Source organism: Equus przewalskii, chromosome 16, assembly GCF_037783145.1.
Source record: "Equus przewalskii isolate Varuska chromosome 16, EquPr2, whole genome shotgun sequence".
Classification (NCBI taxonomy): domain Eukaryota; kingdom Metazoa; phylum Chordata; class Mammalia; order Perissodactyla; family Equidae; genus Equus; species Equus przewalskii.
In genome coordinates, this window is record NC_091846.1 from 606,284 (window position 1) to 623,528 (window position 17,245).

The 17,245-nt window shown below is 37.5% G+C and overlaps 1 protein-coding gene across 25 annotated transcripts in view; it reads right to left on the bottom strand.

Moving 5' to 3' along the window:
* Nucleotides 1-17,245, bottom strand: part of PSPC1 (paraspeckle component 1) — a 103,299-nt gene that overhangs the window by 84,713 nt on the left and 1,341 nt on the right. For all 25 annotated transcript variants that reach the window (XR_011527727.1, XR_011527725.1, XR_011527723.1 and 22 more), the window contains exon 2: nt 11,336-11,637. Coding sequence is in view for 2 of the 25 variants with exons in the window: in XM_070577771.1 (XP_070433872.1) it covers nt 11,336-11,637 (302 nt within the window). In the remaining 23 variants the exon portion in view is untranslated. The remainder of the gene's footprint in view (nt 1-11,335; nt 11,638-17,245) is intronic.

A 17,245-nucleotide genomic window follows, 5' to 3' on the forward strand; every position in this document is an offset into this window, starting at 1 on the left:
GAAGAGCTAGAGAGGTGAAGGGGCTTTCTGGATTCCAAAAGCGTCCCTCTGCAAATAAACAAAGACCCAGAGATTAACAAAGACTTTAAGTCCTAAACTATAGGAAAAAGAAAGATATAAAATGTTTATTTAAAAATGATTCCTCAGCTAGTAGACATTTGGGATAGAAAAAGAACTGGACGCAAGTGTACAATATCTTGAGGTGATGAAGACAATTATAGAGATCTCAGATAAAATGCACAGGAACCCCAAGTAAAGAGACTTACAGGCCTCAATTTCCAGGGTGAGACCTCATATCCAACATGTAAAAAGAGAAACGTAATAAAGAATGAGTAAATACAATCTCAGAAAGTACATGCAATCCAATGAGATATGAGAAAGCAGCTGAGAGCTGGTGAGACCACTCAACCCACGAGAGGATGTAGTACTTCTAAGAAGACCCAAAGGGGCCCAGGGACAAAATGAGTAAGATGCACCATATGGACCACTTACCCACTGCAGGCCACAGCAGGGCCACAAACATTGGAATAATAACACAGCCAGATATGAACTACACCTGAGCAGAGGCAAAGACAGACAGAAACTCAAACCCGCCCCTTCAATACCACAAGGCCACCACCACCTCCAAGAGAAAAACCAGAAAAGGAAACTCAAGAAGGAAAATGTACTAAGCAGATCATTTGTCACTCAGAATATGACAGAATTACTTGGAAGTGACGACTAATTTTATGAAGTCAAGGAAATGGTGAACAACATTAGAGAATATAATGACATGACTACATACTCTAAAATAACGTCAAGTGTTGTAACTATCAATTTTCAATTTTCAACATATCACTTTGGACGACTAGACACTCTTTTCCATTGGAGGGCAAGTACAGCCCTCTGGGAGAGAACTTGACCAATACAAATGTTATATATTTCTACCTTGTTCCTATAATTGCATTTTTTTTTTCTTGCTCAGGAAGAGTCACCCTGAGCTAACATCTGTTGCCAATCTTCCTCTATTTTGTACTTGAGTTGCTGCCACAGCATGGCCACCAACAAGTGGTACAGGTCCGTGCCTGGGAACCAAACCTAGTCTGCCAACGGGGAATGCACCAAACTTAACCACTAGACCACAGGGCGGGCCCCCTTTCAATTCTACTTCCAAAGATATACATGAATAAGTGAACAAAGGTCACTCACAATCACATTCATCATATCATATAATACAAAAAGACCATGTGTGGTGTACAAGTGATGTCCTTAAGGGACTGTGACTTATTGTATTGGGATATATGCTAAATGTGAACATTGATGGTTTCATTGTATACACCACTCCCTGTGGAAGCTGCCTTTGTCCATTTTCTTATCCACCTTGTTTATTTCACTTTGATTTTTGAGTGTTAACAAAAGTCTTAAAAACCTAACACATTCTGTTTATAGGTGTAATTGCTAAACTTATTCTTTTTACAAATCTAGGTAAATTACATAGAAAAAAAGATTAAAAAGGAAACAAAATCTGGAGTTATCTGTGAGGTTTTTTTCCTCCCCACTCTGCCCTAAATTAATCATTAGTTTGGTTGTAAAATTGATAAATGTTCCACTGTGGAAAAGTTTAAACAATATAATAAGTTTCATAGAAGTCAGTCAGTCCTGTGAAATCCTATCATTTGGAGAGTATCTCTGACCATATTTCATGAGTATCTCTTCAGATTTTCCTTTCCACTAATTTTACATAGAAAGAATCTTTCTTCAGACATCTTGTATCACCCAATATAAAATGGCATCATTTCAGATCTATGCATGTACCATAATTTTTTAACCATACCAATTAGTGTACATTTAAGGTTTCCATGTTTTCTGTAAAAATACATAATGACTAACATATTTGTGACTGATCCTCCCTCTGCTGTTCAAATATCTCTTTAGGTAGAAATGTGAGAACAAGGTAGAATATACAGTATTAAAAACATGGTGACTTAGGGGCTGGGCCCATGGCTGAGTGGTTAAGTTCGCGTGCTCCACTTCAGCGGCCCAGGGTTTCACCAGTTCCAATCCTGGGCGCAGCCCTAGCACCACTCATCAAGCCATGCTCAGGTAGCCGCCCACATAGCATAACCAGAAGGACCTACAACTAGAATATACAACCATGTACTGGAGAGCTTTGGGGAGAAGAAGGAAAAAAAAGAAAGAAAAATAAAGATAAATAAGGAAAAACGACGACTCAAAACAAAATGTGACATTTTGTGCATGCAATTAAAAAAAATGAAGGCTTATGTAATTATGCCAATTTATTTAAATACGAAACCATCTTTGCAGACATCATTTTGCAGAGCTAAAAGTTTAGTCTATTTTAACATAGTTGAGAATTTAAGAATATTGATAAAGATAAAATAATTCCTAGGATGATTAAATAAGATGTTTTATGATAAAGGAAAAATAAAATCACTAGGACCTGATAATGTTATCCCAGATTTATAAAATGATCCAATGGATCCATATAGTAATTTTCAGGGGAAAAAATGAGTTTATTCTATTTTTTAAATTTTCTTTTTGTTCTTTTGAAGACCTCTAAGAAATAAGCAATAAAATATCAATCCTTACAAATAATTAGGATTGCTCAAAAAACAAGTGAAAAACTAAAATTGGACCCAGCTGACACTGACGGGACCCCAAGAGTTAAGGGTGATTCTCTGGAAAGATAACTGGCAATTTATGCTTCCACCCACAGCAGATATGTCTAGATAACACTTTTGTTTCCAATATATAAGCAAAAGAAATATTACAATGTTGTTTGTATTAAAGAAATATTTCTTCAGCATCTAAAAGTAACCCCATTTAATAAAAAGATATGTGATAAAGCAAATAAAATGTAAGAAAAAGCAATCTCTTTCAAATGAGTATAAAACAGGAAAAGTATAAAAAATCACTAATGGAACAATCACTTGTGTGCAGAAAAGAGTTGACAGGGGCCAGCCCTGTGGCTGAGTGGTTAAGTTCACGCGCTCCGCTTCACCGGCCTAGGGTTTCGCTGGTTAGGATCCTGGGCTCGGACATGGCACCACTCATTAAGCCATGCTGAGGTGGCATCTCACATGCCACAACAAGAAGGACCCACAACTGAAAATATACAACTATGTACAGGGGGCTTTGAGAGAAAAAGGAAAAATAAAATCTTAAAAGAAAAAGAAAAGAAGAGTTGACAAAGCAGGCCTGAAACTGCTATCACACACCATAGGATAAGGCTGGTTTTGTGTGCCAAAACTGTTTGCACCCTTTGGTTTATGTTAAACATAACTTTCTGAGTTTGTTTCCTGCTGGGAGTCTGAAATTTTGCTATTTACCAGATGAGGGAACTTACAAAACTGATACTCCATCCTTCACCCCGCAACACGCACACACAACATACACTCCTAGGGTCAGCTGAACTTCCCCAGGTAGTTAATACTTCATTCGTATGTCTCCATTAGTTGCTGGATGAATTAAGCAAGTCCTGTGTGACTCAACTGGGCAAGGACTGTTGGAAGCTTGTACCTAGTTTCCTCCAGACTTCACCTCATGTACACTTTTCCTTTGCTGATTTTGTTCTGTATTCTTTTGCAGTAATAAATCTTAGTCATAAGACTATATGCTGAGGCCTGAGTCCTTTCAGTGAACCACCAAACCCAGGGGTGGTCCTGGAGATCCCCAAGACACACCTGTAAGCACACTAATCAAATATAACTTCTGCTGACATATTCACATTTTTACTTTGTCTTTTTTTTATAATCAGTTTGTTAACACAAATTTGGATCACAGCAAACATCTAGTTTTGTGTCTTTTTTTACATGCTAAATTAATATTTTACTTATAGAAAAATAAGTTTTAGGGCAGCTGTTAAAACAGAATATGTGCATAGCCAAATGCTCTTCCATAAACAAACGTGGAGTTTGTCATTTGTTTAGTTTTGTTTGTATTTATATTGAGATACAATTTACATGCCATGAAATTCACCCTTCTAAAGTGTACAGTTCAGTGATTTTTAGTATGTGCAATCATCATCACAATCTAATCCCAGAATATTTTCATCACCCCAAATAGAAACCCCAAACTCATTAGCCGTCAACGCCCCATATCCTTTCCCCTGAGCCTCTGGCAACTAGTCTAGTTTCTTTCTCTATGCTATATATCCCCTTAAAAAAGAATGCTTTTCAAGAGTACTGCATTTTCCAAAGTCATAAAATATTCTTTGCAAAATAACTACGTATTAATCCACTGCAAGTATATTCTACTTGATCAATTTTCTTATTAATAAATTTAGATCTCTGGGGCTGGCCCCATGGCCAAGTGGTTAAGTTCGCACGCTCCGCTGCAGGTGGCCCAGTGTTTCGTTGGTTCAAATCCTGGGCAAGGACACGGCACTGCTCATCAAACCACAATGAGGTAGCGTCCCACATGCCACAAATGGAAGGACCCACAACAAAGAATATACAACTATGTACTGGGGGGCTTTGGGGAGAAAAATGAAAACAATAAAATCTTTAAAAGAATAAATAAATTTAGATCTCTAATATTTTGTTATTAGAAATAGTGATAAAGCAGATACAAAGTAATATACCAACTTTTAAGCAAATATATTTACTTAAAAATACATGATAGGGGGCTGGCCCAGTGGTGCAGCGGTTAAGTTCATAAGTTCACACGTTCCGCTTCTCGGCGGCCCAGGGTTCACCGGTTCAGATCCAGGGTGCGGACATGGCGCCGCTCAGCACACCATGCTGTGGTAGGCGTCCCACATATAAAGTAGAGGAAGATGGGCCAGGCTTCCTCAGCAAAAAAGAGGAGGACTGGCAGTAGTTAGCTCAGGGCTAATCTTCCTCAAAAAGAAAAAAAATACATGATATTAGTGAGTCAAAGAAGCTTAAGGTTTTTATACCCAGTACTTAAATCCCTTCCAGAAACACAGTGACCAACTTCCATTAGCACCAGGAGTTATAAAAAGACTCACGTAGCTTCACTTTCATTCACTGGATATTTTCAAACCTTTGCCAATACAACAGATCACAAAAAAAAAAGGTTTAGGGGCGGCCCCATGGCCAAGTGGTTAAGTTCACACGCTCTGCTTCGGCAGCCCAGGGTTTCACTGTTTCAGATCCTGGGCGCAGACATGACACCACTCATTAGGCCATGCTGAGGCGGCGTCCCACATGCCACAACTAGAAGGACCCACAACTAAAAAAATATACAACTATGTACTGGGGGCGCTTTGGGGAGAAAAAGGAAAAACATAATATCTTAAAAAAAAGTTTTAGGGGCCGGCCCAGTGGCGCAGCAGTTAAGTGCACACATTCCGCTTCTCGGCAGCCCAGGGTTCGCCAGTTCAGATCCCAGGTGTGGTCATGACACCGCCTGGCACACCATGCTGTGGCAGGTGCCCATATGTAAAGTAGAGGAAGATGGGCATGGATGTTAGCTCAGGGCCAGTCTTCCTCACCAAAAAGAGGAGGATTGGCAGTAGTTAGCTCAGGGCTAATCTTCCTCAAAAAAAAAAAAAGTTATACTGTATGGGTTAGCAAAATTCAATTAGTTTACAAAGAAACCATTTAAGCTTTTTGCAAAGAAACTCTGGAATAAATTTACTCCAAAAAGCCTACACTCAGGGAGCCAGCCCGGTGGCACAGTGGTTAAGTGCGCACATTCCTCTTTGGCGGCCCAGGGTTTGTCAGTTCAGATCCCGAGTGAGGACATGGCACTGCTTCACAAGCCATGCTGTGTAGGAATCCCATGTATAAAGTAGAGAAAGATGGGCACCGATGTTAGCTCAGGGCCAGTCTTCCTCAGCAAAAAGAGGAGGATTGGCAGCAGATGTTAGCTCAGGGCTAATCTTCAAAAAAGAAAGAAAGAAAAGGAAAGGAAAGAAAAAAATCTATACCCAGGAAAAAAGACTGATCATCAAACATTTGTGTATCATATTGTCACAAGTTTAGTGATTGCAGAAAAAAGGGAAACCACCTAAATGTCTAATGGGATATCCAATGTCCAAGAGAGGAATACAGTCATGCATCTCTTAACAACAGAGATATGGTCCAAGAACTGCGTTATTAGGCAATTTCATCATTGTGCAAACATCACAGGGTGTACTTTCACAAGCCTAGATGGTATAGCCGACTACACACCTAGGCTACATGGTATTAATCTTATGGGACGACCGTCTTATATTCGGTCCAAAGTTGACCAAAACATCATTAAGTGGTACATGACCATAATTAAGTCTGGAATAATTATAATGAAATAATATGCAGCATTTTAATGATATAAGAAAAAACGCACAAAATAACAGTAAGGAAAACTTTATAAAAAGATGATTCTTACGGAGGGGGAAGTGGTGTACCCACAACATGACTAACAAAAATGTACAACTGAAATCTCACAAGGTTGTAATCTATCATAACATTAATAAAAAAAAAAAAAAAAAAAAAAAAAAAAAAGATGATTCTTACTGGGGCCAGCCTAGTGGTGCAGCAGTTAAGTTCGCACGTTCTGATTCAGTGGCCCGGGGTTTGCCAATTCAGATCCTGGGTGCTGACCTACATACACACCGTTTGTCAAGCCATGCTGTGGTAGGCATCCCACATATAAAGCAGAGGAAAATGGGCACAGATCTTAGTCCAGGACCAGTCTTCCTCAGCAAAAAAAAAAAAAAGAAGAAGAAGAAGAAAAAAATGATTTTTACTAAGGAGAAATTCTTGGGTTTATCATAAATGAATAAATCTCAACCGTAATAAAATAGGTAGTGAAGTAAAGGAGAAGGTCTAGCATGTCTTGGAATCTTCTCTCCTACAAAGTTAAAATAAGAGAGTAACAGTAAAAACTCTCAAAAGTCTAAGAGGAAACAAATGCAAATTGAAGCACATTCTGAAAAACAACTGTTTTGGACTCTTCAAAAATGCCAATGTCATGACACTGACATTTTTGTCATTTGGGAAACTATTATAGATAAAAAGAAATTATACACATGATAACTAAATTCAATGCGTGATCTTGATTGAATACAAGATTAAAATAAAAGTTATAAAGGACATTAGTAGGCAATGGGGGAAATTTAAATATGGACTGAATAATTAGATAAGAATATTGAATAAATGTTAAACTTCCTCAGGGTGACAATTATATTGTGGCTTTATAAGGGAATTTTTTTTCTTTCTTGAGGAAGATTAGCCCTGAGCTAACTACCACCAATCCTCCTCTTTTTGCTGAGGAAGACTGGCCCTGAGCTAACATCCATGCCCATCTTCCTCTAGTTTATATGTAGGACGCCTGCCACAGCATCACTTGACAAGTGATGTGTAGGTGTGCACCGGGGATCTGAACCAGTGAACCCCAGGCTGCCAAAGCAGGACATGCAAACTTAACTGCTGCACCACCCGGCCAGCCCCCATGAGGATGTCTAACTAATAGCAAAATTCCTGAGCAAGGAGAGGTGACAGAAAGAATACACCACTCCACTTGTAGCACAATACAAAAAGCAATGGATTTAGCCTCAGACTAAATACCACCATTTATTAGCTGTGCACTCTGAGTTACATTAACATCTCTGGGCCAATTTCCTCATCTGAAAAATTGGACAAATAATCAGCGGTGTTGCAGAAATCTAAGAGCTCATGATTATGAAATATCTGACAGATGATAAAATGGTCACACCTTGCCCATTCCCTCAAAGTTATTTTCAAATTATTCTAAAAGCTACCCGTAAGAAATCGTCAAATATTTATTAATGCCTGACTCTGACTTTAAAAAAAACACCAATTAATGAAAGCTTGTAGTGGAAAAAAATACTAATCACATGTCTTGCCTATTGTTTCAGTTCCTCCCTTCCTTCATTAATTATTATAAACTTACTCTGTGGCCAGGAATTGTTAGACTACAGGTGCTGTGACTAGTGCTGATCAAGACAAAGCACTTGCCCCGGTGGAACTGACATTCTACTACAGAGAAAGACATACAAATTAGAACAGTAAGTGCTATGAAGAAAAATACATTGGAAAATAAAGCATCAATGCTGGTGTAGAGCGAATGGTTATTTTAAGATAAAATAGCTTTTCTGATGAGATAACATCTTAGCAAACTGTGAATAAAATGAGAGCAAGACCTGTAATGATCTGGAGACAGAGCATTCTCTAAGCAAAGGGAACAAGACCAGTCTCTGACAGAACAAGCCAGCAGTGTTGTAAAATAGTAGATGTAGCATGAATTACAGTTTTAGCATGAATACTTAGTAGTCAAAAGCAAACTGAAAAATGCTTTACAAATCACCACACTAAGCTCTCTGGCCCCAGGAAACAATTTTTTTACATTGTGTTTGTTTCCAGTTCCTCAAACCTTATTTGAATGATTCCAACCAACAGCTCAATAAGAGCCAGAGGTGGGTACAATTAACAGAGATAAGAGGAATCAATGTAATAATCAACTAAGGAACTTTTACACTAAATCCAGTCTGAAGACAAAGGATGAACATCAAGAACTTCCTCATGGGCAAAAGAAGGGCATGATTATAGGAAACAGGTTTAGGAGCCAGCGCTAATGGCCTAGTGGTTAAAGTTCAGTGCCCTCTGCTTCAGTTCCCAGGCACAGAACCACACCACTCACCTGTCACTAGCCATGCTGTGGTGGTGGCTCACACAGCAGAACTAGAAGGACTTACAACTAGAATATACAACTACGTACTGGGGCTTTGGGGAGAAAAAAAAAGAGAGAAAGACGGGCAACAGACGTTAGCTCAGAGCAAATCTTTCTCAGTAAAAAAAAATAAGGTAAAATAAGGAAACAGATTTAATGACTATTGCAAGTACTTAAAAATATTTCCAGGTAAATGGAGAGAGACACCACATTCATAGATCGGAAAAAGTCAATACTGTGAAGATGTCAACGTTCCAGAGAACCATCTGTAGAGCTGATGCAATTTTGTGTGTGTGTGTGTGTGAGGAAGACTGTCAACTAACATCTGTGCCAGTCTTCCTCTATTTTACGTGGGATGCCACCACAGTGTGGCTTGACACATATAGTGCAAGGTCCGTCCTGGATCCAAACCCGTGAACCCTAGGACACCAAAACAAAGCACGCAGACTTAACCACTACACCACCGGGCTGGCCCCTATGCTGGCCTTTTGATGAGAATTGCATTTGGGCTGGCCCTGTGGCCTAGTGGTTAAGTTTATGCACTCCGCTTCAGCAGCCCAGGGTTCACGGGTTCGGATCTGGGGCAGGGACCCTGCATTGCTCATCAAGCTATGCTGTGGCAGCATCCCACATATAACAGAGGAAGATGGGCACAGATGTTAGCTCAGCGACAATCTTCCTCACAAAAAGAAAAAAAAAAACCCAGCATAATTTTTTAATTGACAAAAGCTGACTTTAAAATCAGTAAGGAAGGGGCCAGCCCTGTGGCACAGGGGTTAAGTTCACACATTCCGCTTCGGCAGCCCAGGGTTCACCGGTTCAGATCCCAGGTGTGGATCCTGGGTGCAGAGATGGCACCACTTGGCAAGCCATGCTGTGGTAGGCATCCCACATATAAAGTAGAGGAAAATGGGCACAGATGTTAGCTCAAGGCCAGTCTTCCTCAGCAAAAAGAGGAGGATTGGCAGCAGATGTTAGCTCAGGGCTAGTTAGCTCAGGGCTAATCTTCCTCAAAAAAAAAAATCAGTAATGACATACAAACGATAGTAACCAGAACAATTTTGAAAAAAGAATAAAGTTGGATGATATCATCTGATTTCAAAGCTCAGGACAAAGTAATTAAGGAAGTATAGTATTGGTGTAATAGACATACTGATCAATGACAGAGAAAAGAAAGCACAGATTTTTCTTCTAGATTTTTGATAAAGGTAAAAGTTAACAAAGGGGAAATTATAATCTTTTCAATCAATGGTGCTGGAACAACTGGATATCTACATGAAAAAAATGAATTGCTACCTCATATTCTACTCAAAATGAATCACAGGTATAAATAAAGCTATAACATTTCTCAAGAAAACATTAGAAAAGTTTTGCTACCTTAGAAAATACAGATCCCATAAGGATACAAAAAGCACAAACTACAAAAAAAATTGGTAAACCAGACTTCACAAAATATAAAAACTTCTACTCTTTGAAAAATACTATTAAAAAACTTAAAAAGCCAGCCACAGACTGGGAGAAGTAGTCAATAGTACAGACCTGTACCCAGATTTGTTAACTCAGTAAGATGAATCACTCAACTAAAAAACAGGCAAAAAATTTCAACAGACACTTCACAAAAAGAGATAGAAACAGCCAAAAGAGCAGTACATGAAAAGATGCTCATCATTAGTCATTAGGAAAAGAAAATTTAAGCCATAATGAGACACCCCTATACTCACTAGAACATCTAAAAGACTAAAAATATCAAGTGTTGGTAAGGATACGGAGCAACTAGAACCCATTCATTGCTGGCGGGAATGTAAAATGGTACAACCATTTTGGAAAACAACTTCACAGCTTCTTACAAAGATGAACATACAGCTATTTACCCCTAAATATTACCCAAGCCACATGAAAGCATAATGTTCACAAAATGGCTTGTACACAAATGTTCATAATAGCTTTATTCAAGATGGCCAGTAGTTGGAAGCACCTTGAACACCCACCCACAGGTCAATGGACAAACTGTGGTTATAATGGAATACAACTCACCCATAAAAAGGAACAAAATACTGATACAATGATATGGATAAAATCTCATAAACATTATGCTAAGCAAAAGAAAACAGAAACAAAAGAGAACACACTATATGATTTCATTTATATAAAATAGTAGAAAAGACAAAACTAATTTATAGTAACAGAAATATCAATAACTGTCTAGGACAAGGGTAAGGGGTGGGGAACAACTGCAAAAGGGCACAAAGGAACTTTGGTTGAATGATGGAAATGTTTTATATCTTGCTTGTGGTGGTAAGTTACATGAGTACATACATTTGTTAAAACTCATTGAGCTCTACACTAAAATTCAGTGTATTTTAATGTCTGTAAATTATCTCAAAGTTCATTAAAATATCATTCATTCTAATTTAAATATAAAATTTTGCTTTGTATACAACATTCAGTTAAGTTGGATGAAAATCATAATATGAAACATTCCTGAGATTCAAGTAGGAATCAATACACTAAAGTTTGAAGAAAGTATGACTTTTGAGTCCTAGAGGTACACAAAAATTTATTTATATACACTGAGTATTTACTCAATGCCTACTTACCATATGCCAAGACAGTCTAAACTACAAGACAAGACAGACATCCAAAACAGAGAGAAACCCATATGTAACTGCACAGAAGAAAGACATTTGAAACTTACGTTGTTAGCAAGAACGCCCCATCACCACATCTCTCCAGAGCCTTTCGTGCAGGAGGTTTTGCTGCAAATTCTACAAAACCTTTTCCTGTAGCTCTACCACGATCATCCACAACCACAACGGCTTTCTCTACCGGACCAAACTGGGAAAATGCTTGCTCTAGAAGCTCATTGGAAACAACTGGAGAAAGGTTCTTGACAGTTAGGGCTGCTCCATGTGTAGCAAAACGAATTCGGAGAGGTCTGCTCTTCAAAATGGTGCCATCCAACTCTGCTTTTGCAATTTCAGCCAATGTTCTGGATTCCTTTTTAGGAGGAAAAATTCACTTTTTAAAGATTATAGTAAGAGAAAAATTTAAAATAGTGGTTTGTTTCTAGGGAGGAGAGCTGGGTAGCTTTAGGAAATGACTGAAAGGGTCACTTTGTTTTTGTGTCTTCCAATTTTGGTATAACATGTACTTTATTAATTATTCAAAGATACGTCATTTTAAACATTTTAAGTAGAAAGTCCCAACCCCAATGTCCTGTTTCAAGACTTCACTTAAAGATTATCTGCTCATAAACGAATTACCAGCACTGAAACCTTCAAAGTAATACCTTTTTTAAATCTGCTATATATATTAATAAAAATACACAATTATTTGAGACCAAATACCAGTTACTAGAAACTATTATTGAAAACAGAATAATTCTCTATAAACTCCATGTTTTTGTTATTTATATCTCAATAAAACATACCACCTCTCCAATGCCAGACAAATCCCCTTTCCTTTTTATTTCCATTTCTCTTTTATATTACCTGTAAACACTACTATCAGGTGTTGTTAACCACTTATCCTGAGATGCCTTCATAGGCTATACATTTCTCACCCTTATATTGAGAGAGGCATCAGACACATCCGTGGGTTACAAGAGTTCTCTCCATTAATATAGAGAAGCAAATGCACATGCACTTATTGTAAACCAGAAAATACGTTCATTGCTGAGACCACAAGAGAACTCCCTTCTTGAAGAATTCAAAGTTGGTATACAATACAGACATCTAAAACAATAAAAAACAAACTGGTAAATTTAATACAGCTATACTCTTTTTGTGTTGTGAGAACTCTCCATGGAGACTGAAAGAGGCTTTACATGCATTTCTAAGAAGAGTGCAAACATGGTCCTAAGAAAAAAGTCTTAAGGTCACAACCGCTCTTTATTCAATCCCTAAAAGGTTCATGACAACTTTAAATTACTGCACTTACGCAAAAATTATCTACAGAACAAATTTTACAAAGACAAAGGAATCTAACCTTTTTACAGATATTTAAAATGGCCAAATTATTACTCTTAAAGGTAGCAGTAGTATGAGCAAACACTGAATAAAACAAGGGACAAGTACTTTGTACCTAATACACTATATAATCCAACAACTCTGAGACAGATTTCAGGAATGCAGTCTTGACTTAAAATGCTGTCAGGTATAACTGGGATCAAGAAGGGATGAGGAAATTTCATGGGGTGATGATAATGTTCCATATCTTGATATGAGTTTAACAGATGGAATTATCTAAAATCACCAAATTATACACTTAAAATTCATGCATTTCACTGTATGCAGATTTCAAATACCTTAAAAAATAATACTGCACTCTAGTTAACGATAAGCATGCTGGAGTGTTTAAGAATCATGGATAGACAAATATGTGAAAAACATAAACGGCAAAATTTAATTGTAGAATCTAGGAGGTGGGTATATGGATGTTCATTTCTCTCTGTCTGAAATTTTTCATAATAAAATGTTTGTGGGCAGGGGGATAGAGAGCCTGGTGAGGACTGTGTAAAAATGAAAAGTCCTTCTAGAAGGCATCGCCTGTTCAGATTCAGTCAGACATATTCACAATGTCAGATTTTGGTTTTTTTGGGAGAAGCAAGTAATTTTTTACTGTTGGCAACAAATTCAACTTTTAATACGTTTTGGGCCAAATAAAATGTTTATGCTGTCAGGAATTTTCAATGCCATAAACACTTTTCAAAGTGTATACTTTTCATTGTTTTAAATGGTTCTACATCAGGGCTTCTCAACCTCAGCACTACTGACATTATGGGCAAGATAATTCTTGACGTAGCAGGCTGCGCTGTGCATTGTAGGATGTTTATGCCAGGAGAACTACTCCTCAGTTTTGACTACCAAACTGTCTTCAGACATTGTCAAATGTCCCCTGGGAAGCAAAACCACCCCATTTGAGAACCACTGCTCTTAATGTGTACTGAAGTATCTGTAAAAATCAATTAAAATTATGCATTTGAAATGAAATCAAAGACTTCGTTACTTCATGCCTCAGAATGATAACTTTTACCTAGCTACTATATGCCATTCATTATACTATATATCCTATATATTACTCTGTATGTATATACAGAATATATATATGCATACGTATGTGCATATGTATTATACTATATACATGCATTATCTTTCATCAGCCTCATCAACAATCTTATCAAGTGGGTTTTGTTACTAACCCCACTTCATATATGGGGAAACAGGCCCACAAAGGTCTAAGTAACTTGCCCAATAATCACTGCCAACGCTAATTTAAATCTATACAGAATTCACAATCTCCACCAATATACCATAAATCCTCCTGGTGTCCCTGCAATCACTCTACATAAAAAGCAAAACTGGAGATTCTTAACTGAAAGGAACACACATACAAAAAAGAAACTAAGTAACTATCCCAAGATAGAGAATGCTGGAACTAGGGTCTAATGCTTTCCAGTGGACCCTTTTCAAAGCACATGATCTTTTCCCTCACTGTTTACAGTGGTTAAAGTTCCCCACTGCAATAGTACTAAGTTAATATGTACAAGGAAATCCACTGACAAAAAATGGAAATAGCATTCAAGTCAATCAATTGAAAGTTGCCTAAGTAACCCGTAGTACATTCACACTGTGAAATAAAATATGGTCATGAAAATCAATCTAAAGACATAAAATAATGTCAAAGATAGATTAAATAGAAAACTCAGGGGCCAGCCTGATGGCGCAGTGGTTAAATGCACATGTTCCGCTTTGGCTGCCTGGGGTTCGCTGGTTTGGATCCCAGGTGAGGACATGGCACCACTTGGCACGCCATGCTGTGGTAGGCGTCCCATATATAAAGTAGAGGAAGGTGGGCATGGATGTTCGCTCAGGGCCAGTCTTCCTCAGCAAAAAGAGGAGGATTGGCAGCAATTAGCTCAGGGCTAATCTTCCTCAAAAAAAAAAGAAAAGAAAGAAAACTCAGAACATAATACAATATGTATAGTATGGTTTGATTTTTTTATGGAAAAATTACACAAAGGTTAGCAGTGATCGTGTTTAGTAACTGTATTAGGGGAAGGAAGATCTTTCACTACTGTTAAAATTGTAATTAAGAGAACTTCCCTGGAATAAAAGATGACATGAAATTATATGCTGGATGGGCCGGCCCACTAAGTACATTCTGCAATGTCTTCTCTAATTAATATTTGATCATACTTTAAGAAGTATGTATCATCTCATAATTAAAAATAAAAAGCACGAGGGAATGGGGTTTAATCCTAAATGAAAGTAAATGTAGTTGACTTTAATTCTTTAATTAGAACAATGGTTCTCAAATTTTAAAAACCATCAGAATATAAAAGAGAAGGGTGCTTAAAACCCAAGAAGATTGCTGGGCCCCAACTCCAAAATTTCTGATTCAGCAGATCTAGAGTCGGGCCCTACAATATGCATTTCTAACAAATTCCCACTTAACTGACAGGGTGAGACATTTTTTGAAATGGGTGTAGGGTCAGCACTGCTAGCATGAATGGTGGGGATAATAATTTAAGTGACCTTCTCCTTACTCTAGCGAGAGATCTGAAGCTGTTGGACAGGAATGACACTTTTGTGAATCACTGCTCCAGAAACCTGGTTTACTAAAGCCAAAAGAAGGGAAAAGAAGGATAAAAGTAGAAACCAAGTTCAAAAAGCAGAGGGAAAAGATAAAAGAGTTCAGGTCAAACTAACCCCAGTTTTAACTACATTAAACTAGCTTTAAAATGCACTGTAACTTTTCAGTTAATTTATCCAATCTAAACTGTCAGTAACCAGGCAAAACCTAAAAAGAAGCTTTTGGGTCTAAAATTCCACAAAATGTGTCTAAAATGCACAGAGAGTGATCCCTAATGTACCATGGGCTCACAATAAGAATTAGGACTTTAGGAGGAACAGCCTCTTAAATTCTTTTCCCCACTATTACATACTAGCAATGCTGATCCTATACCATCTCAAAAATGTAGTCTCACCTCATCAATTAACTGGAAAATTACAACCACCAGTCTAGGAAAATTTATTTGCATTTTAAAGATTAATTACTGAACAAGCAAAAAGTATTTCTAGAAACATAAACCAGATAAAATTACACCAATATTTAAGAGCCACTACGCCACCACTACACACTACAACCACTATATCATTTCTTATATTCAGATCAGGTATACACTGTATGATTTTCTTAAGTAGAAAAAAAAAAATAATAGCCCAGAAATATTTAAAGCTTTTAAATTTACCTGTTAACCCACAGAGCTCAGATTAAACAGTTATACACAAAGTCAACTTTTGTAAACTAAATTCTACTTTCCTCCCCCCCTCCAAATTCTACTTTCTGAATGACAAATTTTTAACTTTCCCACATAAAAATTTACAGTGATAGGTTTGGAGGAGCATATTCCAAAAGAGCAGACAACAGCAGCCCTTCTCACCTCCACATTTCATAACCCCAGAGATCTTCTTCAAAAGAAAGGAAAAGCAACGAGTTGTGCTGTCCAGCATAGTAGCCACACGTGGTTACTTAAATTTAAATTAACAATAAGTAAAATTTAAAATTCAACTCCTCGGCCACAATAGCCACATTTCAAGTGCTCAAGAGTCACATCTGGCTAGTGGATATTATATTGCACAGCACAGATACACAGCCATTCCATCATTTCAGAAAGTTCTACTGGACGGCGCTAACACACTCGAGGAGGAGAGAGTCTCAGCAGCTTCAAAGACAGGAAAGAAAAAGACGTTTCCATGTCAATAAAATGCTTATTCGCTTTAAGTGTAAGGCATCCAAAACAGAGGGAAAAGCAGCCGCCTTCCACTCTTCCTCCAGACTGTCACCTTCAGAATAAAGCAGCATGGTGCCAGAAGCTAAAGATCATGAAAATGTTAAATAACATCCACTTGGAAAGCTTACTAAAAGTTGCTTATAATACTTTATCGTAGAAACCTAACTTTGTTTAAGGTAACTTCTGGATTTATACTAAAAATAATTTTACCAAGTGACAGGCTGTTTCTCTAACGTCCAAAACATAATTAAATGTATTTATAATTTTATGTTCAAAATGTACCAATTATTTAACTTGAATTTTAAGGAAACTTCCATGTCTCATTAATACCCCATGAAGATTTACCTTTCTGTTGACGTCATTTAGATGTTCACATGTTTTCCCTAAAAAATAGTGTCGTTTTATTACAATCAATTTTCTCTACATATTAAAATTTTGCCTCGTCCACTCAGCGGAGAGAACTCGATTTTGAAAGTTAAAGTTTCAATAAGAAAGCTTCCACAACCTCAATGAACATAAAATTTGAGGGTCAAACTAGAAAGACAACACACACAGACGTCATTTATCTGTGTAAATATCTCTCTAAGCAAGGCATTTTGTTGGGAAAAAATCCAGCACCTAAGTATAAATTACAACTACGCTGTATAACTTGACACTGACGGAATTCACCATAAAGCACAAAGCAAAGCCTAATAAGGTAGCTATCTCGTCTTGTGTCCACACTCACCGTTCAAATTTTCTTAAAAATACGAGGCACAATTTTTGCACGTTATTGGAAAACTTTTTAAGATTTAGATTAAAAAGGGGCAA